Below are 26,669 nucleotides of genomic sequence, written 5' to 3' on the forward strand. Positions count from 1 at the left end.
CCATACTAACATTACCGATGCAACAGCTATCCAGCTGTACAGTTTTATTGTTTTGTTTTGTTACAGCTGTACAGTCAGATGGATGTAGTTGTTTACAAGTGTATGCAGCACAATAGAGCAGGGAGCTTGTTGCCCGCAGGTTGTAGCTTCTACATCACTGCTACAAGCTTTTTTTTTTTACACTGGTTTTCATTCCCTCCAGACAGCATTTTTCCTTCCGATTAACTGATTTCAATAAGAAATACCCCAAAACACAATTTTAAGCCTATTTTTCTTTATATATGTCCTCCATCATCAGAAAAATGCCACAAGAACATGCTAAAAAGACCAAGAGAAATGTAATTGGAGTGGGTCTTTAATTCCAAAAACCTTGCCACGTTCTAAATTGAAACACTGACCTGGGCAGGGTTGTGTGGTGCTACATGTTGCAGTTTCCTCCTGGAGCCAGCTGGCAGCAGGTTGTTGGCCCGGGGACACCGACGCCAGTTTCATCTGCTGACAAAGATGCGACTCCTGCTGACGATACAAGAGCCCCTCTGTGGGGTCCTCCCGCTCCTCTGTGAGGTGAAGCACAAGATTTTAGTAGCTCCACGGGTCACATAACTATAATGGTTAAAAGGTTAAAGGTTAAAGAAAAAAAGGTTAAAAAAAACATTTAAAAAAAAAAGTTTAAATCCAAATACTGTTGACTAAAACACAGCTACATTTACACAACAAACTCCAAAGAAAAAAAATTTCCCTTCACCCCTGAGATCGCAACAACTCCATTTTAGCCTTTTTGTGTCAGAAAATAACAGAAATCTAGAAAATGATTTTTTGTTTTGCTCATTAGATGAGTGTTTGCTGCGTCTGCAAAAAAAATGTCTCTGCAGCCCTGCTGCACTCACACATGAAAACAATTGCTCTGATACTTTTCAGGCTTCTCCCATAACGTTGCCTAGGAAACCATTGCGTAACACACATTGATGGGTGTTAGACGAGGTGTTGCTTTATGCAAACACGTGCATGTTTGCAGGTAAACACCCACCTCCATGCAAACAAGCTTTTTCCATGAATGTACACAGACTTCAAAGGTCATCCAGCTCCATGAACCTAACATGAAGCAACCAGCTGCAAACATGTAAACGATCTTAACCAATCTGCAAATTGGGAAAATACCAAGACAATTTGGAAGTGGGACCATGGCCCAGCGTCTGGCAATCAAAGAAGAATCAACTGTTACATTTCACTACCGTATTTTCCGGACTATAAGTCGCCCTTTTTTTCATAGTTTGGCAAGGGGTGCGACTTATACTCCGCAGCGACTTATATTAGAAATAAATTGAAATAAACACATTGTTAACCCTCCTGTTATGTTCATTTGTGAGGAACAGAGATGATGTTCCTGGGTCAATTTGATGTATGAGGTATGTTAAGTGTTAAGAGTATGTTAAGTGACTCAGAGAATCAGCAAACTTTTCTTTACAGTAAGATCTTGAAGGCTAAAAACACAATATTCTATTTTCCAATGATTTCATAGATTCAGAAATGCAATAAAAATGACAACTGTTTCTACAAATACAGGATGAAAACAGAGTATTAGTTGGCTAATGATGCTTCATGAAAGGAATAAATAAATAAGTATGAGAAAGAATTACTGTGAAATTATGAGATAAACAGTCTGCTATGATTGTGTCATATGAGGTTATGCAAGTTATTATATGTTGGTCTCAGATTTTGTCAAATAAATTTCCCGTCAAAATGCGACTTATAGTCCAGTGCGACTTATCTGTTTTTTTCTACTTTATAATGCATTTTTGGGCTGGTGCGACTTATACTCCGGAGCGACTTATAGTCCGGAAAGTATGGTAATCTGTGGGCTTTTGAACAAACCTGTATGAGTCTTATGTTACCCACAACACTGAGCTGTTGAAAAGCATAATATCAAAGTATGGATTATACAGTGAATCTATAAACTCAAATCCGTTTTAAAAGCATGATCTTAGAAAATTAGAGTTCTGTAAACAATGCATTTACACTTTTGAATGTTTTCATATGATGGAGTGTCACAAATGTTCAGTAATAATCCCACCAGAAGCCAAGTGGAGCAAAAAAAAAAAAAAACCTTCTAAAGTTTATTTGAACAAAATCTTGTATTTTTCATTCTATAAAAGTTTGCATCTAAGGATTAAAAATAAAAATTCCATTACCTACGTGGAATGGCATTACAATAGTATCATCATAATCTTGATCAATAATCCTTTTTTAGCTGCATGTTTGCCCCACCAACTTTAAGAATGTGCCACAAAGACAAGCCAGGTATCATGAACATGTTCAAGAAGATGTTCAGCATCTTCTACCCTTCAGACCAGCAGCTTGTTTTGTTAGGTTAGGTTCCACATTCATCAGCTGACTGAGTTACCTAGATATCACTGAAAGCTGTTATACCATGTAAATGCTAGAAAGTGCAGTAATGACCTTATAATGTTCTGTTATTTACATTTTTACCAGCTTGTTTGGGGAATTTGTCAATCACTTTGGTTACCATGACAGTGATTTTCCAGGGATTTTATTGGCAGAAAGTCTGTGGAAGCCTGGAGACTGTACAAGGTTCATCTGTGTCTGTTTCCTAGAGCATTCAGGTTGTAAATGCCACAGATCACCTCCATGTATTTGAGTCTAAGACAGTAATGCAATTAATATAAAAAGGAAATACATGATGGAAATATAGAGAGAAAAACCAAAATATGCTATAATGATCATGTATAATGCTGTAAAAAGTGCAGGTTGGGCCAAATCATCTCTAATAGTCTCATTAGTTCAGCTTTAATTAGTCATTGTTGCATTCTCTAATATAGAAAAGTTTCAAGACATGCTGAATTTGATTTCACATTCATATCAACAAGGCAACAAAGTTGCAGAAAACAGTCACTTCAAATAGAGCAGAGATCTGAACTAAAAATGAAACACTAAAAGAAAATGAAACACCTCGAAAACAAAGAGAGCTTCACCTGTGTATGGTGAAAAGGCCATGACAGCAGCAGACTGGCCGGCTGCTCTCCTGTGCTGAAGCTGATCGTGAAAGCTTGAGACGGGAGGTCTGGACATCTTGCTCAGAGGCTCACACACCGCTTTGGCTTGAGCGTCCTTGGTGGACAGTGGGTGGATGGTGGAGTGGCTGAGCAGGACAGGAGTGGGCAAAGACGTGGGGAAGAAGATCTCTCTGTGCTCCTTGGTGTATTTAGGTGTTGATGGGGCATCGCCAGAGGACTGCTATAAGAAAAAAAAAAAGGAAAGGGAAACCACAGTTGTCAAAAAAAAAAAAAATCCAAGTCGCTGACCACAGGGGTTTTTTAGGAAATGCCAATCGTCCAAAACTCTGGCAGGTTTCTGAGAACAACGCCTCTTTTTGCCTTGAATCTTGGTGCTGTGGATACAGTCAATAGCAGAGTACTTTCAAACATACATCTGCAGTATTAGTCCAGGCTCTCTACGAGAGGTAATGACATCCTTCAGAAGCGATGTAGTCCTCCGCGTGTGCAGAGCAATAAAGTCTTGGTGCTGGACATTGTGCTGGGTGCTGGTGGACTCAGCTCCACACTACACAACATCCCTCTGAGCCACTTTCCTGGGTTTTTTGGAGGACCACTTATAAACACAAGAGCTGCACAAACAGCCTCTGAAAACAGCCAGCCTTGCTTCTGCAGTCGCTGTCATGGTAACGCAGAGGAGCCCAGTTAAAAAGAAATGAACAAAGCTTCTCAGTTTTTCATTTAAAATGGATTTCTGAAAAGTTGGACGAGAACAACTAAATCTATTTAAAACTGAACATGGCAAGACCACCAGTTTTGTGGTAAAATTACATTTAAAATTTACATACGACTGAGCAAGACTTATTTAACAGACATGGTTAAGAAGTAAGGCTGTGGCATTAACTAATGAGTTTACCGTTTCCAAGATTTGTTGAAACTATAAAAAGCTAGGAGCTCTGCTCACAGCCACATCGCCCACTGACAAGCTAAGAAAGAATAGATCCATCACAACAATCTAATGTTTTCAGAGCGTTTGGCTGGTAGTTAAAAATCAAACGGTGGTCAGAATCAGAGATGGATATGATGGAAGCACCCAAAGGACTGGAACAGAGGTGCCTGTGCAGGTCAGGTAAAAAGAGCAGTCTGAGGCAGGAGCAGATCCTTCAGCACAAAGTAGAGCAGCAGCTTCAAGCACGAAGCCAGCTTTGATGATTCACATCTCATGAATTAAACATCGCCAGCCAAGAACCAACAAGTCAGCTGGACTGCATGCATGAGGGAAACACTGCGCCTGAGAAAATTTAAGCGTGCAGCAATTACTTAGCTCCATACCCAGGGTCAAAACCATAACAAAACAACACAAACACAAAAAGAGGCTTCTAGAGACCCCATCAGATCAAGCAGCTTTAGTTTATTTGGTTCAGTTATGCTCAACTATAATATATTGCAGATTTGATCATTTAAAACAGAAATTCCATTACTTAGAATGTATCTGTCTGACTTTAATTATTAGCTTAACCTCATTAACTGTTAGCTGAACAACAACAACCATTCATGGAAGCATACATGGTGTCAGTGGGCACATGTCTTTGAGCCACTCATTTAAATCAAGCTAAAGCATGAACATTTATCTTGATTGCTTCTTTACAGTTTCTAAATTGAGATCTGAGCTCTGAAAAGGCCACCCCAGGACCATGGGACCTCAGCTTTGGTGTCTTTCAAAAGGTTTTCGCCCAGGGGTATCAAACTCCAGGCCTTGAGGGCCGGCCTCCTGCTGGTTTTCCAGAGATCCTGCCTCATCTGCTACTGAACCTAGATCAGGTCAGTTCAGCAAATAAGGAGCTTCAATGGCAGGTTGGTTGGAAAACATGTAGGCCTGGATTTGGGCACCCCTGCTTTAGACCAACTTTAGCCAAAACATTTAATTACCCACTGGGTTATGCATCCGACACCATGCTGTGTTGTGGGAAAATGTGTGCAATCGTCTTGAAAGTTCAATGTGAGACCACATACTTTTATTGAGGGATCTGATTGGGCAGTTTATAACTTGCACTACAGAAGAAATATGGGAAAAAAAAGAATTAGCAAGAACATGTTAAAGGTAATAGAGCAAGAATAGTTAGTCTGACAAATATAATGACTGAGTGATGAATAGATGTTTATTTCTCAAAAGAAGTCTATGGGATTTTGGCTTCTAAGAGCCATCCTGTTTGGATGCGAGGGGGGAGGAGTCACTCAGTCCAGTTCTCATTTTCAGATAATAGTTATAATCAATATAATAAAAGAATAAAAGTTGTGGAACTGTGAAAGTAAGACAACTGTCTTCATTAAAGAGAGAACAAATGATAATGACTTTGTCCTAATAATTAGAAACCCATAAGAAAGACAAAATGTGTTTCCTCATCTTTCTGCTGCGATCTCTACATTACATAAAAGTGTTGCTAAACCCAAACAAGTATTGAGGCTGCTAACCCAAAAATAGCATATTAGCAGAGCTTGTATGAAACAACAGGAGGAGAAAGCACTCATCTTATTCACCAATAGAACACACAAGAACTCCAACTACTACATCATACAGCCTAATTAGCACGACTACTGATGACCATTATGTGTTCTACCCGACAAAAGAGGTTTTTTCTGGCAGACAGAAGGAATGAATTTCTCTCATTAGGACATCACTGTAATTTTGCAAAAGCTTTCAGCAATCTTTTATTAAGATCTGTTCAAAGTTTAACAGCACACAGCTGATTTTAAGGTTTGTGTAAATTAAAAAGAAAAAACATTTCAGAAAAATCCATGGAGCCATTTAGCAAAAAGAGATTAAAAAATAACTTTATCAAATGTGAAGATGCTAAAACGACACAATCCCTAAAAACATCAACTCTGAAAAACTGTAATGCAGAGAAAAGCGTGGCGTGATCACTCAAAACAAGAGAACAGGTTTATTTCGCCAACATCTACTTCTCATGAGTCTGAGGTAGAGGGAACATCACCGTGACAACAGGATGTGGGCAGAGAGACCCTTGATGACTGTGTGGGCAGGAGGAGGGATGAGAGGAAGAGGGAGACACCGACACAGAACCAGGAAAAAAAAAACCCTGATGGTTTGACGAAGAACATAGATATAGAACTTCTGCTACCCTTCTACTAGATCTGGGGAGATTTCATAAAAATGGACAAACTGGTCCATAGCCATCTGCTACTGAAAAGACGGTTTCTGTATTAACTTAAGTGGCAAAAGAACTGATAAATCAAGATTTACTCAAAATTAACCATATAGAATCAAGACAGTTTTTTGAATTTTTGTTTAACAGAATCAATAAAACAAAACTAATGCTTGAAAAAACAATGTCACTTGCAACAGTTTAATGCAGTTAATTGGAACATAAGCTCTTTGCAAACTAACAATACTTGCAACACAAAAAAATAATAATGCTTTGTGGAAGGAATTTTCCAGAAAGCTTCAGCTCCTGGATCTAGATCAGGGTTCACTGAAGGACAGTGTTTTGATGTTAGTCTCAGACTATTTCTTATATTTCGAAAGTTGTGTATAGTGTCACAGCCTGAAAGCATGCTTATTAGGTTCACTGATGGTTCTAAATTGTCCCTTGGTGTGAATGTGAGTGATGGGGTGGCCCTACAACACACTGGTGACCTGCTCAGCATGTACTTGGCCCAACAGTAGCTGAGTTGGTTCCACCATCCTAGTGACCCTGAAAGGGATTCAGCAGGTTCTGAAGATGAATGGATGGAAATGATCATAATCCACGCCTGTCCAAGTATGATTCTGGTCAACATAAATGTAAAGCCAATCTCTGATTTTCAGTCAACTTAATTAGTCTTTTTTGTCACGTTCAGGTTGCTTTAGGAATCATAGGTGAGATTTTCTTTGGTTAGCAGAGAAGTGAAACAGATGAGTGTTCAGAAAAAAGTGGCCAAAGCATTCAAAATGTCAAAATGAGTATTAATGGCTCAGTTTAAAAAAACATAAAGGCTGAAACTGTTCGGTCTCTGGACCATTTGAAACAATTTTGTTAGGGTTTTTGTTTGTTGAAAGCAATACTACAAAATTGTTTAATTTATGATAATCAGAGAGATGATAGTGAAACAGTATGTAGTGTCTTCAAGGAACTCTGCCTAATTACATAAGCTGTTTAAAGTAAACATGTTAATGGGATTTAGACATTTTTTTACGTCTGCAGAAACCCATGTGACTGACTCCAAATCCAAAGGTTTCCATGCAGATGAGTTCAGTTTTGATCTGAGCTCTGATACGAATGATTTCCATGTATTAAATTGCCAACAGCCTTAAAATAATTAAACAAATTGTAAATTAATCTAAGGGCTTTACTAGAATCAGTGAATAACTCTGGGAATAGTACTGACACATCATTTATGCATATGGCTATAGCTACAGGGTTAAATGCAATAAAAGCAGCATAATGGTGCTAAATGTTTTCATCTACAACTGTGAAAGTATTACTCATTTATCCATCACTGTACCAGCAACGTAAGATTACTATTTTCTATATTACAGTTACACTTACGGGCTCTTTCCCGTTAGCTCTTTTGAAGAGAAAAGAAGCATTATCATGGCAGATCTGTTAAAACACAATCTTGGGTCTTTAGGAAGCCGTCTGCTTATAGTGCAAATATGAGCAGCAAAAAAATGTTTTACTTCAGCTGCTGCTTTTTATCTAGAGGTGGGCAAATCATCCCACCTCGTTTTTTTTTCAGAGAGCCCCAGCTGAAATATTATATTACATAGAACCACTTAAGCTGATGGCCGAAAAATAATTTTGAAATTAAGCATTTTTAGAAGTAATTTAAAATAAAATGATCATATTAAAAAAAAGCATGATTATTAAACCTGTAGAAGAATAAAAGTTGCACAATGCTTAAAGTTTATTCTGGACAAATTTGTTGGTTTGTTGGTCATGCACATAGTTCTGCAGATTTAGTTGCTCCCAAAATGCAAACAGTGGGTGAAGATGTGAGGAACTTGGTCCTGGCTTCACATTCATAATTGGTGAGACTTGACCTTAACCACTGAGCATGCGCCTTTTAGTAAAAACTGTGCAGGATAAAATAATGGAGGGCAAAAAACGGTAAAATAACAAAGAGAAAGAGAAAAGGTACCTGTCTTTGTGCAGAGGTTGCCAACTGTATCTGGCAGAATTTTACAGCTTGGTCCAGGGCTACATCTTCATCCACCTAAAATGAAAAACAAGCGATCAGTGAAGGCACAAAGTTATGTTTTTTAGAACTATTTTTCCCCAAAAGAATGTAAATGGCGCTTTACAGTTACAGTCCCATTCAGCCTTTTACACACACATTCACACACTGATGGTGGCTCCGTTGCCGAACAATGGCCCCAACCTTTCACCAGAGGAAAGTTGGGGCACAGCGTCTTACCAAGAACACTTTGACATATGGGGTGGGCAAGGCAGGAATCGAACCTGCAATTTTCCGATCAGAGATCGACCGCCTTTATGTAACCAGCTGGATGTCCTATGAGGGTCCGTCTCTCATAATTAGTAAAAGTAAGAACACTTTGCAGTCCAAGTCAGCGAGCGCTTGTGTGGGAGTTGGCAAGCTTGGATGCAGTGCAGCCCTAACAGCTGTGTGAACAAGATTTATACCATGTTCAATCCAGCAGCTTGTTTGCAAACACCTCAGGGACCCCTAAAGGGATGGATTTGGCAGCATCCCCGTTTGACTTTTCAAAGCGTTCCTGGTGCTACAACTGCTGTCAAAGAATGTGTTACTGGCTGCTTGTAGAGGATGCTTATGCAGCATTTCTTTCCTCCATAGGCTTTAGGTAACCCTTTACTCAAACTGCATATAGAAACAAGTATAAATAAAGACCTCAACTAATTCAATGATAAAAGACATTTCAGCCAAAAGCACAAACTGCTACTATGAAATAAATTCTCTCAGTTTTATATTTGCATCCAGTTTTTACACTTCCTTGTGTTAAAAAACAAACTGATCTGTCTTTGCTACGTTTGATGAAGGACTGAGTATCACATAAGGCAAAAGCTGTCTGGTTGCTTTCAGCTAAATCATGAACTAATAATAACTACCAATTTTAATTAGGGCTGCACGATATGAAGAAAACTTGCGATATGCGATATGAGGGATTAATATTGCGATAACGATATCATTTGCGGTATATAAACAAATAGCGAAACAACCAAAAACATCATTCCCATTTTATTGCAACAGTTTAAGAATTGTACTCCAAAGGACCCTTGTTGACATAGGAGGGAACATCTAACATAAAAGGGCTCCATCTGATTGGTCAACAATGCTAAAGAGTCTATCCGATTGGTCAAATGCATAAAGGGATTTATTTGATTCGTTAAATAATTTAAGCTGCCAAAAGATTGTTTTAGCACATTTAAGGTAACCATTTATTGCAATTTTTGCTGTGTTTTGCGATATGCATATTGCACAGCTTGATCTTGCGATAACGATAAATTTGCGGTATATTGTGCAGGCCTAATTTTAATCCACAATCATTCCATGTGTTGAGCTATGGGGACCACACTCAAGGACATGTCTATGACAAAGTCTTTGTAGATGTTTACAAACATAATTCTTAATTTATTCTTAATTCTAATTTAATGCAAACTATGAATGCATTTTTTCCATTGTAAAGGGTTAAAATATCTAGAAGTGAAATGTTCAAAACCCAATACATACAATATATGTTTTGACATAAAAGATATCCTAAAGCAGGGGTGCTCATTACGTCGATCGCGATCGACCAGTCGATCGTCAAGGACATGAGGGTAGATCAGAGGACAGAGGATAAAAAAAAGAAAGTACTTCTTAAAAATCCACCAGCCAATCAAAATCCTCATCGAGAAGTACGGGACTTGATTGACATGCAGAACGGCCAATCGGACATCCTCTGATGCATACGTCGCTGCAGACGCGTGTTTAAAAACACTGAGCGCGAACTTTCTGTCATAAGAGAGTTGCTCTCTGCCCCGCGTCACGTCAAGTTCCCAGCAGAAGACCGCGGAGCGTTTATTGAAGCCGCCCCGCGTGTCTCCTCCTGCTATCAGCTCTGCAGTTCTCGCCTGATAAATGCGAGCTCATTTAGGAAGCTGTTTTTTACGTGGCGCGCGCTTCGCACGGAGCCAGCAGCGCCTTTGAAAAGCCATGATGCTTCCCCCATTGCACAGTTTACAGCAGAGCAGGAAATACGATGGTTGCTGCTTTCTGTCTCTGTAATAAAACGCCTCATCTGTTAATACTAAAGTATCTTTGTGTAATCTCACTGTGTAGTTTTTAATCATCGGTACATAAACAATAATGTTACTAATAAACACAACGAACAAACATTTACTAATAGTACTTATATATATATATATATATATATATAGGTAGATCTTCAAGACATTGTCGATTCAAAAGTAGCTCACACGCCAAAAAAGTGTGAGCACCCCTGTCCTAAAGGACTGATTGATAAACAAGCTGAAAAGCTCGATTAGGAACAGAGGAAACGTTACAAAGCCGTATGAATGCAACCATTTAATGCCAGAAAAGTTTAGGAAACCCCTTTGACAGACCGTCATTTATTAACATAGGAAGAGTTAGAGAATAAAGGGGAGCTGTTCCTTAAAACAAACTAGTAGGTTAAGGTCTGTGAAATGTAGATCTGCCTTCAGGGTGGACGGAAGGTGCCGCAAACCAGCACGAGCTAAACGGGCTCCCCTTGTGGACACGAACTACTACAGCTTAAAGCCAAAAGACATCATCCAGGAAAAGGGACATCAGAGCGCGCACACACATGCACGTACCGCCCGAAAACACACACAGAGACACACACACTGTCACACCTTCTCATTCAAAGAGTTTTCTTTATTTTCATGACTATGAAAATTGTAGAATCACACTGAAGGCATCAAACTATGAATGAAAACATGTGGAATTATATACATAACTAAAAAGTGTGAAACAAATGAAAATATGTCATTGTTGGTTCTTCATAGTAGCCACCTTTTGTGACTCTACAATTTTCATAGTCATGAAAAAAAAGAAATATCTTTGAATGAGAAGGTGTGTCCAAACCTTCGGTGTTATATATATATAAATATATATATTTATATATTAAATTGGGTGTTTGTGTGTGCGTGTGTGTGTGTGTGTGTGTGTGTGTGTGTGGAGCTTGTTGTCTCAAAAGTGCAGAAAAAGCAGAAAAAGTGTGAGCCGTAAGTCTCTTAAAAAACTCAGCAGGGGTTCATTTAAAATCAAAGGCCTGTGTTTCCACAACAACAAAAAACACTCATAGTTGTATTTTAGGTATTGTGAGTAAAAACAAAGGCTTTCTTAAAAATTAAAGGAGGGGAATTCCCTTTTTCTGGTTTTACTAATGTGGGTGTTAAAGGGGTTTCCCAAAACCAAAACCATTTCAGAACACACTATTAAAAGCACACATGACTTTGCAAGCAAACAAAAAACAAAAAAACAATGCCTTTGGTTCAAACAGTAATTCTGTTCCAGTATGCACAACAAATCTGAAGGAAGCCTACCTGTTTTATGAGCATGTATGTCTCCGACATGATCTTCTCAATGCGGCCCAGGTCATAGGTCATGATTTTCTGGCCTTGCTGCCATACTCTATACGCATCAAGTAACAGGGTTTTTCCAGACTCCACATCATCTATAAGTTTTCTTTTCCGATTTTGCTTTCTTAGTAAGTTCTGATCTGTTCCACTGCTTGCAACTGTAATCTTTGGTCCTGAGCCTAGAAGCTGCTGCTGTCTGGAACTGATGGTAAGCTCTTCTAGAGACAAGTCTGGTGTCCGAGAGTTTTCAGTCGTTTTCTGCACGAGTTCTAAGCAACTTGTGGAGCTCTCAGCTTCCATTTGGTTAACCTGAGAATTGGTGGTAGTTATGGGCTTTCTCCAGGGACCAGCAGGCAGCTCCATGGGTTCCTCCTGTCCTGCTTTGCGCCTCTCATTCCCAATAGTCTCCACATTCCCAGGAAAGCCCTCCTGAACATTGGCCCCTTTGTCTGTCGACAGCGGTGGTGTAGCAAGCCGTGCCTGAGAAGCTTCTCTGGGGTCGATGTTGGAAGCACATGCTCCGTCTGAGAGCCCAGGCTTTTTAGGCAGTGCATACTTGCTGTCCTCTGAATTAGGCCTGTTAGATGTATCAGTTGTGGTCATCTCCCCCATTGAAAGCACAGGAGCTTTGTGATGCTGTTCAGTCAGCTGAAAAAGAAATAAAATATATCCCATAAAAAAGATCAAATGAACTCATCCCAGACATCTACAAAAGCAAAGTGCTCACAACTGCAAACAGAGTAAATTGTGCTCCCCCTTACCCCTGTCAGAGTATTCAGATTGTCTTCCAGGACTTTTACAGTTAGGAAAAATGCTCTTTTGGCCAAAACCTGACGATCAACATCCCGCAAATACTTCCTTAAGAGAACAGAAAGGAAAGTGTCATGGAACAAATGCAGAACACATACTGGGGAAAAAAAGTGTGAAAACTCCAACTCTTACTTTCCTTGGTCGGGGGTTCTGTGCAGCATGAAAGAGATTTTCAGCAGGGTATCGTGGTCTTTAAGGAGAGACAGCACCTCCAGCAAGAGCACGATAGATCGGTTCATATGTGATGCAAAACTTCCCGGGCGATCAATTTCATCTACTGGAATACGCCAGATGCCCTGGAGGGAACAAGGAGAAAGTGTTGTAAGGACGAGATGCACAAAACGCATGTGAGCCAAGTTTGAACGACAATCCATTTTCTACAAAAATGCAATCCTGCACAGTTCTCAAACAGCGGAAATTAGTGGGAAAAAAACAGCAACACATAATCTATTTATGGTTGAGATAATACTTAAAACTAAGGATAAACACACGGGAAGTACAACCATAAATTTCGAAACCCTGATAGAACAACATTTGGTCGGTTAGCAAGATTTCAAGGCAGATGAGACTAAAATGATCAAGCCAGGTCCTGGATGTAGAGATGCTGGTCATTAAATCATTAAATCCATTGGCATATTTGAATATTAAAAATGAGCTCAGTGAATCACGTTATGTAAGCAGCCCATTGAAAATCCATACATAAGCTTGCACACATGTATCAATCCTGATTGCATTAGTGATAAATGCTATAACAAACCAAAGAGTTGTTTTATTTATTTCAAACTAAATCTTGATCCTTTTTTTTATAAACATTTTGCGTTGGTTTTTAATGACAAGCTGAATTAGCAATGAGATAAATTATATTTCCGTGCTTCACTATTGAGAGATGTATTTCAGTTTCCTCAAATTATTCTAAATAACATAGGAAGTCCAAATGGTTTGAAAAAGGAGATACCAAAATGCTTGGAATTGTTTGTTGTTGGTGTTTTTTTGTCTTTAAAGTCCCCTCCAATGAAAATCACGTTTTTTTTAAAAAGTTTTTTAGTGGCGTTTTTCTTGTGAAAGACAATAAAAGTAATAAGAAATCATTTCTTTTTTGCATTTCTGAGTATTTCTCCTTTTAAATCGCTGCCTATCACAGTGTCGCAAAAACGCTTGGTTTGAATTAATGAGCCATTGTGATGTCACAAAGGCCCAGGGGTGCATGCGAAGGTCCCTAATCTGCCCCATCCAGGGTGCACTCAAGCTCAGGTGCAGGAGAAGAGAAAATGGCACATTCCTGCATTGCCTGCACGTATTTTAAGTGCATCCAAGGCTGATTTTTGTTGTTGGTCACACATTTTTAAAATTAAACTTAAAGTTAAAGTCCCAGATCTGTTTTCCGCATTTGTGTTTTCTCTCTGATCGAGTTTGAAGGCTTATTGTCCCGCATTAACCAGAGAGGGTAAAAATACAAACAAGAATAAATCAGGAGACCTTTGTTATTATTGCCTCGATGAAAATAAGAAAAATCTCATGCAGTTCAGAGACCCGAGCAGGCTGGCTCCCCATCCCGCAGTAGATCTCTGTCTAGCCACCAGCTCGCCTCCCAGAAGCCAGCGTAGTGATCGCCATCGCTCCAGGGCCCTGCGACACACTGTCCAGGGTGTACCCGGGTATCAAATTGCACCGTGCCACTGAAATTGTGCTGATGCCAGACTTTCGCATTACACCCGCCGCTCAAATCGCGCCACAGGACCTCAGATCATTGACTTAACATTGAAAGTGCCCATGTGAATTGCGTCCGATGTTAACGCAGCTTAACCATAACCCCCAATTCTAAACTTAACTCTTCCTCTGGGTCCGTGCAGCCAAGGAAAAAGCTCAGCACTCTCCACACATATTTTGAAATTTACACGTGAATAGTCACTTTCTTTTTGGCATTTCATTTTATTTGCTGTGCAAGTAAATTCCACAATCTGCCTGTGCTAGCATCAAATCAGTTATGGGTCACAGCCAGTGCTGCTTGCTGGTGCGATTTAGCCTAAATGTTAAAGTAATAAGTAGGTCTGGACGATAAATCGATTTTTATCGATTAATTAAAATTTGTTGTTCTAGACTATTTTTTGGAAAATCAAGATTTACTTTCCCAGCACTCCGCTTTCTTTTGCTTCTGCTGTATGCAGTAAGGTCAGGCCGTCCGTCTAATACAGCAAGCAGACATGAAAACAGCAGCAAGCAAAGAGGGGCTTCTTCCTCAGGGCCGAGAAAGAAAAACACATGACGCATAAAGTGTACCCCACCTCCACCCCCCAGTAACTTCTGTACACTTCCTGTATAGCGTTTAGTATAGGCTGAGGAACAGCAGGACTTGTAGCGGTTTTAAAGGGATCCAGAAAGAACTACGGTAGCTGGACTCACAGCAGAGAGTTATATAAAAAGTGTTGATTTGGAGACAGCAGTGATAGTGTAGGGGGCTAAACACTGACGCTATAATGCTATGCTAACGAGCTGTTCTGCATGTTGCCAGTTTGCGACCACAAACCGGTTTTGTTCCGATTTCATACAAAAATGAATCACCTGAAGGCAGACTTAGGAAAACAAGGTGCATTTTCTGTCAACCTGCAGTCCTCTAGTAAATCTGTCCTTGTTTTTTTTCAGCAGTTTTAATTTTAGTTTGCAGTTAGACGACATTAAAGATGTGTTTATACTATTCACTCATGCAAGACACAGCTAGCAGAGGGGGGGGGGGGGGGGGGGGGGGTCACAGGCTCAACACCAACGGCAACATCCATGTGGAGAAGATTTTGGAAACAACAGCTTCAGATAAACATGAAATATGGCTTTTTTTAAACCTATAGGTTGTGGGATTTTGGTTAAAATTTTCATAAACTTAATTAAAACACCCCTGGGAACGTTTGTATTGTAGAAACTTGTCATAGGGTGACTTTCAGCTTTTTTTATGCAGGAAAAGCTTAACTGTTGTCCTATTTTACTGTATCAATGTGTAGGAAAATAATGAGTGAAACCGCACAAAGATGAAGGGCCCTAATAAGAGGACGGAAATGCTGCAAGGAGCCATGTAGCAGGTGTGAAGGAGGAAGTGAGGGAGTCTGAACTTTCTGGGTGAACCTGATGAGCAACCTCATTAGTGTTTAGTTCTGTCCATATTACAGGCCAGCAGACTAGCTGCCAATGAAACCATCTTTCTCTGCAAAAAGGCCTGATGACTTTTTTCTTTTTGGACAGAGGAGTCTACCTTTTGAAGAAGCACATGCTCACTCAGCAGGTAAACCGAGGCGAGGTTCAGCCCTGTGAGGTTCTACTGTGAGTGTAGATGGTGGACGAGGCAGAATTCAGGTGCACTGCGAAAGCATGTGACACAGAGCTCTGCCACAAACTCCAACTGTGTTTGTGACCAAAAAAGACCAAGATATCAGAACAATCAGAACAAATGGCATGGTTTTATCTTCTGCTGAGGCATAAAGACCAGACAGAGTGTTCCTGCCACACAGTTACAGATTGTCAAATGACATTTTAAAGCCAATGGGAAGAAACAAGAAAAAAACACACACCACATTCCTGAGGACAGAGTTGAAGCTTTTTAACCAAAATGGCTTCAGATCTGGTCATCTAAACCTCCTCTAAAAGAAAAAAATATTAATTTTCTGTTTTTAAGCTTCCCATCCACAACAACCAGATTCATGTGGGTCAGTAAATCTTACTCTAAAGGCAGATCGTTCTGGAATCAAACAGCTTGAGAGGGTTTAAACCTTTCAATGTACAGATTATGAAAAATCTCCAAATGAGAGAGGGGCCTGTTTGATGAGGGGCAGGCTGCACTGCTCACTTGGAAAAACAACATTTTTACAGCGGAGATGTTCTTCGGACAACCATCAATGGCTGCAAATCTCTTTAGGGCAAGCAGAGCAATAGATTTATTCAGATTATAGAGTGCCATACCAACTAAGCAGATTTATGAGGCTTTAGCTGAAATAATAAATTTTTAAAGCATCTTTTTTTCTTCTCTCATTTCTTTGTGGTGATAGGAAATATGATATCTGAAATCATAGCTTTGGCAAAGATGTGACCAATGCATCATCCAGCCAAGATGACTCAGATAAAGATACCTCACAAACAAAAGAAATTTAGATAATGTTAAAACCTCTGCACAAAATGGTACAAGGCAAAGACGTCGATACAATAAAAAAATAGAGAACATTTAAAAAATAAGTAGAAATAATGTTTTAGGGTTAACATGGGTTTGAGAAAAGCCAAGTCCCAATGCTGGCTAATGAGGAGAAATTAAAAAAGGACCTTTTGCCTCATCTCTTCCACTAACATGTTCGAACATGCCAATGACGACAGGAGGGCCAAAAGCCAAAAACAAGAAAAAAAAGTTGCAGCCATTGGTTGATGAACGTGAAGTGCAGCAACTCACATTTTGCTGAACTGACAAATAACCGCACCGACCGAACATTGTGCGTTTAAAAAGATATAAGTGAAATGTGTACATTTGTTGTAACTAGATTTCCTCCTACCCAACGGAAATGAGAGTCAAAGAAAGAAGGAAACATCCTGAACCCAATATGAAACTCTTCGTTTTTACGCTCGTAAAGCTTTTTTTAAAATCTCATATATGTCCGAAAAACAGAAAAAACTCACCATCACCAAAGAAAGCTACTCCACAGAGCCTGCGCTAGTTTGCTCGCAGAGTTTTCTGCCGTTTACAAACAGGAGCAGCAGCCCTGAAAGCTACTCCGCCCCTAGAAGAGGCTCGCGCTGTGAGCGCGCGCGCACCGTGCTGCATTTGGGTGTCAGGGCAGCGAGAGCCGCTCAAGAGGAAGGGAGGGAAGCGCAGCTGCACATGGCAGAACTGGAACAAGAAAAAAATGGGGCGGTATAGAAAAGACGAGACACGACACTGGAGTCGGCGCCAAAATTCTCAATACGCAGCTGACAGACAAGCTGACTCGTTCTTCTCTTGGGTTAAAAAAGGTGCCATCTCAAAACAAAAACACCCACGCACTGGGGCACCGCTCTCTCTCCCCTAACCCCAGATTACTGGAGTCCCCCGCGCCCCCTCCTCTCGTCCTTTCTGTCCCACTACTTACAGTCCACAGCCAATCAGTGACGACTTCCTACAACCAATCGCCCTGCGGCAGAGAAAATCCCGCCCTTTTGTGTTCACTCACAAGATACATGTACAAGCAAGGGAGTGACAGAAAGAGGGAGTGATGAAAGGAAAAAAAAGTGAAACACAGATGAGTAGAGTGAAAAAAAGGCCCAGAGAGGGGTGGTGCATGATCACCCAGAGAACATAAACAAGAAAGAGCAGCTTCATCCGGGTATTAGAATGCTTTTGGTCTCGATAAATAAGGCCTATAAAGAAGTTTAGATGAGAACAGATGTGTTGTGTTCCCACAATTCCTCAGTGAGGCACTGAGGGCAGCCCTGACTGTCCTCTGGTCCCGCCTTTCAGCTCTGTTTATACCACCACCGCTGGCTCCAGATCAAACACACACCTCGTCTTTCCCGCTTCCTGTTGTGCTAACAAAAAACACTTGTAAACCTGTGAGCTCGACCAGTTACAGAACAGAAGGCAAAATAGGTCATTTCCAGCACAGCACAGTAACAGCCCTAATGCAAATCTAAAAGTAAGCTTCCACAAAGCAAACGTGAATGGACCAAAAACCTCCCTTTAACAAAACAGAAGAGGGAAAAAAAAGTCAAATAAAAACATAAGGTTTTCCTGAGTGGAGTTCTTCTACCCTTACGTTGCATAACTGAACATGCAACCCTTACAAGAAATGCAAATGTTTTTCTCTCTAATCAGCCAACAAACATGCTCACCTGATCTATAAAAACAAAAATAATAAAAAAACAACACTTCAGAGGTGAGAAAACTTGTGAAAAATGACACACTGGATTTAAACGGACCCGAAAGTGGTGAACATCCACTTTCCCGTGGAGCCTTGAGAGTAAGTGTGCGAGTGGGCGGAAGAATATGTAAGCAAGACGTGAGTATGAATGTGTGGTGTACCGAACAGCATGGAGGAAGCAGGCGGCAACACAGCGCCTACGTACATGTGCAGAGACTACTCACAGATACTCAACAGAAATACTAAGCAGCAGGAGGACCTGCTTTACTCTTTACAGCATCCCTCAACTTTCCTCTTTGGTTTTTGGGAATACATTTCTTTAGGTGAATTAAATGATGTGCTGGATGCTTTTAGTTATAGACATAAGGTCAAGCCCATAAAACGAGAAAGTCTTTTAAGGAATAAAATATTAATTACAGTTCGCATTCAAGCACACCATTATCCAGATGTTTACTAAAGTCATGAATTTCATCAAAACAACATTTTCATAATACTAAAAAATGGTGAAAAGATACTGAATTGTTGCAGGCTTTTTTCCTGTAAATGAGTTGTTCCTTGAAATCAGTTGCTTTGACAGCCTTTTGATAAATTATGCAACAGAAACTCGTGGATCATTTCTTTACAGCCGTATGTAGGCTACTTTATAGAGGCCTCTGTTCATTCAGTGCTGCCAAAGCAAGAAGGAAAAGTAGGGCATCGTGTCCTACATTGGCAACTTGACATTCAAGTTTTAGTGTTAACCATTTAGAATTATTGGCTTGCAGAAATAAAACAATAAAAAACAATGCTTTTAATATGTGAATAATTAACTAGAAGTAGGGCTGCGCGATATGAGGAAAACTCGCGATATGCGATATTGGTGATTAATATTGCGATAACGATATAATTTGCGGTATATATATATAAACAAATATCGAACCAACCAAAAACATCATTTCCATTTCAATGCAACAGTATAAAAATTATACTCCAAATGACCCTTTTCGACATAGGAGGCAAACATCAAACATAAAAGGGCTCATCTGATTGATCAACAGCGTAAACTGGTCCTTCCGATTGGTTAAATGCATAAAGGGATTTATTTCATTTATTCAATATTTCAAGCTGCCATGAGTTTGTTTTAGCACATTTAACCCTTGTGCTATCTTAGATGACCCCCCCCCCTTACTTTGACGTGTTATCCCTACCATGACAAAGGTGGATAAAGGTGTAAAGATTTCATGTAATCCATGGACACCAGTGAAGATCACAAATCATTGAAGAAAAAAGGTTCAGTGCACTGTCTAGTGGGTCTAGATGACCCCACTCCCAATGTTAAATGGCCTAGGATAGCACAAGGGTCAAGGTAACCATTTATTGCGATTTTCGCCGTCTTTTGCGGTATGCATATTGCACAGCTTGATGTCGCGATAACGATAAATTTGCGGTATATTGTGCAGGCCTAACTAGAAGTATCCGTTTTTATTCATACCAAGGTTACTCTCCTAAACATGTCTACAAAAGACCTTCACAATAAAAGTCTGGAGGTCTAAGGTCATTTTGGAATGAGAAGACCATTAAGAAAAGTGGTATCTTTTATTTCATTTAGGTTTCAAACTGCACCCTCTGGAGCAAACCAAACCACCTCCAAACATCTCAAAGTTGAAACAGCTGCATTTCTGGGATAGTACCGGCCAAAACAAGTGCGGACCAACAGATAAAATATAGAAACAAAAGCATCAACAGAGGAAAACTGTTTCCTCCTCTAATCCACTGGCTATGATACAGATAGGGCCCAACTCCAAACTATTCTGTTTACCAACAAGGTATTTTCCAGCCTTTTCCTGTATACTGCTTCTTCAATGTTGAGAAAAGAGCTTCTATTATCCCTACTCAAAACGCACACATCTCATGTCACTTATTCGAATTCCGTCTCACCGCTCAGTTTGCTGAACAGGCTGTGTGGGTTAAACTGTAGCAACCCATGCCAGTGTTCACTAGAATGTGAGCAGAGACTTTTGTTTTCAGGTGGAAGAGAGTTCACTTGTCTGGTTGACACCAGAAACTAGGTGAACCTTCACACATGACGTATTAATGGCCAAACACTTCACTGTGGAAGTACTTTAAGGCAGACAAGAAGAGGGGAAAAAAAAGAAAAAAATGTTTTAAGAGGGAATCTTTTCTTTTCCTGCAGCCACTGTAGACTTAGGGGAGGTGAGGGATGTTTGATTGATATATATATATGCACTACTTTCAAAAATTCCTAAAAAACAGGCATGCTTGATTCCAGATTAGAAATGTTTACATTGTCGTATGGTGAAGGCAGGGGGCGGTTCAGGGAACAGTAAAGCTCCAACAGTTGGAACGGCAGGACAGCAGGTTTGCTTCCAGAAGGGGCTCTCTGAGAACCCTGTGGGAGCCAAAGCAAAGCAGAGCTCTTCTCCAGCTCAAACCTGGCTCACGTCACATCATCAGGTTAATGCCAAACCATCTTCTGAAATCGGTATTTGACTCTACAATCTGAGAAAAAAGTGTCAATTAAAAAAAAAAAAACTAATTTGATTGACTACATATCTAGAATATATTAACTCATCTTTAACCAAGATTATAAACTTTTGACTTTGAAAAATAAATAAGGAACAAGTAGTGATTTTTTGGAAATAGAATTATAGTACCCACTCATAGCAATGAGGAAGCTAAATGCAGAACCAAGATTTGGTTTAGACAGTAACTGTTCCTCTGTAAACCAGAAGTGACTTTGCGGTTCTCAGGGGCAAACAACACAAGAATTTCCCACTGGGTAATTCCAATTATAGAAGAATCTGTATCCAGTGATCTTTACAGAGTTTTGTGCATCCAGCTGGATGAAATTAATAGTATGAGTGAAAAGGCAAAGCAGACGGTCACAGGCAACAGTCCAATAATCTTCCTGAAATGACAAATCATTGCAGCACTTCCTATTTCCTTCTTTTAGTTGCGTTCCATAAGATACAGGTCTTTAAAATATAAGATCCTTCTGACCAAATCCACAGAATAATTTTTCATACAAAGGGAATTCCTCCTTATATAAATAACTGCATTTGGAAACAATTATGCAGATACCTAGAGCACTGTCATATGAAGACCACCGACTATATACAAAAACTGGATTGAGTTCTCCCCTTGCGTTTCCTAGAGGGAAGTGGCCGCTGGATCCAATAAACCAAAATCCCATAGATTTCTATTAAGTAATTAATAAACAGCTATTACTCAGTCACTACATTGGCAGAGCAACCCATCTTGCCCTGCTACGTTTTGTTAACATGTTTGTGATAATATTTTTTTTCATGGCATTTCTTTTTATATAGAGCAGGTTTTTCCAAGTTATAAACTGGCCAATCAAAAGCTTCAATAAAAGTATATGGTGCCTGCTAGCCCCCAAGTCGAATGTTCAAAACATTTAACAGATTTCGTGTAGCCCAATTTGAAGTGGTCGGGGTGTGGACTTCCAACAAGCTCACTCCTGATTGGCGAAAGTGGTCATCATAGAATTGTTGACTCAGACCAACTTGGACCAATCACTGCTTACTGACAGTTTGTGGTTCCAAAATGCAACACCCGTATTGCAAAAAGTGTAATCGAATTAACTTAATTTTGTTGGAGTTGGAGGTATGTCATTTGACGGTCACTCTCACTTGGTCCAGTTTTCATATACAATCAAGGGCTTTTACATAACCTGCAAGTTTAGAAGTACATCTTAGTTATATTAATAGATTAAAAATGGATAATTAGGGTTTTGATGACTGAGGTGGGTGCATGTGAAATCAGACTTACATTAAATAGGTTGGTCTTGTTTCGTTCACAGAACAGTCCTTGTGCTGGCATGTGCTTCAACTGTTGCCATTGGACACTGCTTCCTAGCAACACATCTCGGGCCCACTGTAGATTCTGATGAAGAATAAGTTGGAATAAAAAAAAAAAACATGATGCAAAAAAACCCACAATCAAATATGCATTTGCATGTATATGATCAAATTTCACAAATAAAACAGACACGGACAATAAGTCTAAATGCAGAAAAAAACCCTACTCCTTACAATCACAAAAATGCAGGCCTCCTCACACCCCGGTGACTCATAAATCAGTCTCAATACCAACGCCCTGCTTGAGAAAGATAGCAAGTGGATGCCACTTCAAGTTATCTTTCATCAAAACTCCTGTCATACAGCACAGATCAAAGGCTCCGTTTCCTTCTGGCTTGGGAATAAGGATGAAAATGGACAGTCAACAAGGGTGGCATGGCTTTTTCTGAGCACAGAGGCTTTCAACATTGTAGGTGCCAGAGTTTTAAAGGCAGCTTAGCAACCTGTGTCAACAGCATCACATCAAGTGACTGTCGTCAAATCACTGCCTGCTAGCACTGGCTGTCATTCAAGACATCTAAGAGTAGGAAAAGGAAAATTTGAAAGCAGGGAACTTCCCAGAACCTCGAACCAAACTTTTTTGTGAAACGTGAGAAAACCAATCTTCACAGGGCTTTATTGGAAAGCTTACATCCACAAAAACCTGGAAATACATTTTATTGGCTTGTTAAATGTAACCAGTTCCCTGGTCCTGCAAGGTGGATGCATGTGAAATTAAACTGTATTATCAAACTGTGTGGCTCTTTACCCACCTACAATCTTTTAATCAGAACTAAAACCAGATCAATAAGTCCAGAATAATGAAGATCTCCATTCTTTATTTACCCAAATCTCCCCTGGCTGACTATGGGAAAAGGCCATGTATTAAATTTGCCTGAGCTGACAGAAGGTTGTCATCACAGTAAAGCTCAGCACTGTCTCCTTGTGCCAAACTGGCTGAGTGCACTGTGCTGCCACCCACCCTCTGCCCACAGAGACCTAAACACAGGCAGTTTCAGCCACTCATCTCTTTTGGGTGGTACTTTTAAACCCAAGAACATCCTATTGATGACCATCAAAGCTTAGATATACATGCAGTTTATATATGGTGTTTTGAATGTAATGAAAAATCGGTGCCGTCAGTAAACAATGAAGGACGAACCTGATGGAATTTGCTGTTGGTGTAGAAGTAGGCCAGACGGTATAGACTTTTATAGTGCTGAGGGAAGCGGCTGAGGCAGAGAAACAGAGCGCGGACACACATTTCCACCAGCATCTTCCTCTGATCAGCCCGTTCCGCTGGCAGGGCTTTGGGCACCTCGATCACCTCAGCTGTGGGCTCTTGTTTTCTCTTGCCTTCACTGGTTTGTGTCTGAGAAGGCATTGTCTTTTGGGGGGTGGTTGGACCAGGAAGAGGATGAGGACAAGGATTTGCCGAGACTGCAGTGGCTGAAGTTTCAGCTCCTATCACCACTATGGCCTCTGTTTCCTCCTGGATAAATGTATCTTCTGTCTGGATGCCTGTAAAGTCTTTATGCAAGACTTAAACACATAAAATGAAACTTTGATTTAGGAATCCGTCACTAATTCTCAAATAAATAAAATGTAGCTTCAAGATTGAACCGGGAATTTTCTGAACCCTGAATACCTGCTTCATCGTGGGTGGGCTGTGTGTCTTTCACAGGAGTTGTACTTTCTGACGACGATGAACCAGCCTTGACAGACACTGGTTTGTGACTGCTATCTTGTGAACTGGTGGGATCGGTGAAGGCATCTTGGGTTGAGTTGGAGTCAGAAAGCAATACTACCTCACTGTCTTGACTGCGCTCTGCCAAACAAAGAAAAAAAAATTCATGCACCACTAACACAAAACTATAGGCACTAAAATTGAATAAAAGAGACATTTGTGACGTTAATGCTACTGAAAAGGTAAAAAAGATTTAAATCAACTATTCATGTTGCATTAAATGTAACAATGGCTGTTTTTTTAAGTGGTCGTTGCTGATTTAATTTGAAGTCCCTCACATTTTCTGTTGAAACATGTAGAGACACAAAAGTATTTACCCAAATAACAATGAGTCACAAATTCTCATTATTACAACGTTAATGACAAACTTTAGATGAAGATGGTTTAGTTCAGAAAATATAAAAACAAAACAAAATCCAAATATTCCTCTCAACTGTCACATTCTGCAGCCTTAAGGGGAAAAAAACAAAAGTAAAATGTTCAATCATAATATTTGGAAACTAACGCTCAATGGGCTTTTAAATTCTTAATAGTCATTAATCAACAAGAGAGATCCTATGGTACCGTATAGTTTGACAGTTGTGCATTTAGTGCTTTCTACTAGAGAGCACTTTTATTTTGGTGGGTTGGAAGAGCAGTACCATTGAGGGAAGGCAGCCATACTGCAGACCTGGGTAGGCAGTAATCATGGTCAAACCTCGATGAGGCTGTAGAAGATATGGGGAAGCTTTAAAAAAAAAATTAAGCACAACTTCACCTCTAAATGTATTTAAAGTGTTATCCATGAAAGCCCACAGTGTAGTCATTAAGATTTCCTTAACAAATGAGAAGATATGAAGCCACTCCCCTTTGAAAGAGTAGAACCTTATTCTGACAGAGGATGCTGTACAGGACTGCACCAAACCCAATGACAAAAAGATTCAGTGAAATTAATAAAAAACAGAAGCTGATCAATTGGTAATGTGTCACAAATATTTATGCTTGTATGCTTCATTAAGACGATCATCCCACTAACAATTGAATTCAAATGTTACATTTGAATGGAGAATAAACATTACGGATAAAAATGGCTATTTCCTTGATTATGTTTTGAAAGATTGAGGTCTGAAACTGGCTCTAGCCATTGACTGTATATAAGAATTGGACCGAGTGAGAGTGACGTCACCCATAAAAATGACTTCTGACTTCTGGTTCCAACAAAAATGAAGTCAATTCAGTCGCCTTATTTTCCCAATACAGATGTCGCCGTGTTGGAACCAAAAATTGTTAGTAAGCAGTGATTGGTCGAAGTTGGTCTGAGTCAACATTTCTATGGTAACCACTCTCACCTATCAGGAGTGAGCTTGTTAGATTACACTCTAGGACAGTGTTTTTCAACCAGTGTGCCGCGGCACACTAGTGTGCCGTGGGAGATGGCCAAGTGTGCCGTGGGAGATTGCCCTCATTAACTGATCTAAAAACATTTCCCATCTCCAGGATTTCAGCTCTGTGTTCATCCAAACAGGCCCTGATAAAACACTGAGGAGTTAGGAATATAAAAGATCGTAAAATACCTTTTCTTTGCGTTTATTTTATTTTATTAAAGACATTTTGATAAGAATGACGTACCGCGATTCAGCTGCACCTTCGGCTGTATGTTGGAAAAGTCCCGTGTTGGGGGGGTTAATCACATGTCATCGGTCTGACCAATCAGAAGTGCTTAAAGTCTTCACTTCCTTGTCCCGATTTAGCTCGTAAAGTCGCTCATTTCTAACAGAAATACCAGCTAAAGCTCGTCTTTATCGGTGTAGCTTCCCACAGAATCCGGTATCAGACCGTGGAACAAGTGAACAAAACAATGAAGCTCCGAAAACCGATCTTCGGCCGTTTTATGCACTACATTTCCCATGATGCATTGGGTTGTGAGAGTGACAGCGCAAAAGGAGATCTGTTGTTAAACGTCTTGAAACTAACGAACACACAAACTGTTTTTAAATCTTTTAACTTAACTTTTATTGCATCTTTTAGAAAAAAACAGCTGCAGTTTCCAGCTTTTTCTGCAACAATTATCTCAAAAATGCATGTGAGATTGTGCAGGGGCTGTAGATCAATACAGACTATGAGTTTCTCCTTTTTTTTAATTTTTGGATGCTGGTGTGCCGCGGGATTTTTTTTAAGGTTAAAGTGTGCCGTGGCTCAGAAAAGGTTGAAAAACACTGCTCTAGGATTATTGCTTTTTTGGACCAGCGGGTACTTCCTATTTGGAACACAATAGGGAATGAGTCACTGAGTCCAGCTTTCATATACAGTCAATGGTTCTACTGTTAGAATCACTATTCAGTACTGTCAAGAGACTGGCAACCCTCAACCCCTAAAACTATGCTTGATGGGATACTTCCTGACCCTGGCCTCAAAGTTCTGTGATTACACACAGGAACAGAACATTCTTTCCATCTTGGCATTTTCAAAATAATTGGATTGATTACAAATTAAATTTAAAAAAAAAAAGCAGAGTTTGAAAAAATAAATCCCTTTGAAAGTACTCCCACATCAAAAAAACAAACAAAAAAACATGTGACAATTAGATTCAGACAATTTAGGGGATTGTAATAAAGGAAAGACTGTTTGGCTGCAAAAACAATCACCCCATTAGAACTCCATGCATTTAAATGGCAAAGCAGGTGGTAAAAGCAAGCAGGCAAAGAGGTAGCAGGCAGGTAGGCAGGTGGGTAGGTAGGTAGGAAAGAATCTGGAAAGGATGACAACACTGGCAACATGGGCAATATGGCTGCATTACTTGCACATTCAAACAAAACTTC

At 39.9% G+C, this 26,669-nt stretch overlaps 1 protein-coding gene across 6 annotated transcripts in view; it reads right to left on the minus strand.

The window, feature by feature from the left end:
* Window positions 1-26,669, minus strand: part of cabin1 (calcineurin binding protein 1) — a 45,994-nt gene that overhangs the window by 3,029 nt on the left and 16,296 nt on the right. For 4 of the 6 annotated variants that reach the window (XM_023958651.1, XM_023958654.1, XM_023958652.1 and 1 more), the window contains exons 28-37: window positions 24,513-24,578; window positions 23,773-23,952; window positions 23,287-23,666; window positions 22,057-22,170; window positions 12,536-12,699; window positions 12,355-12,451; window positions 11,558-12,241; window positions 8,151-8,225; window positions 2,991-3,252; window positions 399-557 (exon numbers count right to left, since the gene is read on the minus strand). In XM_023958651.1, coding sequence (XP_023814419.1) covers window positions 399-557; window positions 2,991-3,252; window positions 8,151-8,225; window positions 11,558-12,241; window positions 12,355-12,451; window positions 12,536-12,699; window positions 22,057-22,170; window positions 23,287-23,666; window positions 23,773-23,952; window positions 24,513-24,578 — 2,181 coding nt within the window. The remainder of the gene's footprint in view (window positions 1-398; window positions 558-2,990; window positions 3,253-8,150; window positions 8,226-11,557; window positions 12,242-12,354; window positions 12,452-12,535; window positions 12,700-22,056; window positions 22,171-23,286; window positions 23,667-23,772; window positions 23,953-24,512; window positions 24,579-26,669) is intronic. The other 2 variants (XM_023958655.1, XM_023958653.1) reach the window with 1 other exon arrangement.

The sequence above is a fragment of the Oryzias latipes genome, chromosome 9 (genome assembly GCF_002234675.1).
Source record: "Oryzias latipes chromosome 9, ASM223467v1".
NCBI classification, from domain to species: domain Eukaryota; kingdom Metazoa; phylum Chordata; class Actinopteri; order Beloniformes; family Adrianichthyidae; genus Oryzias; species Oryzias latipes.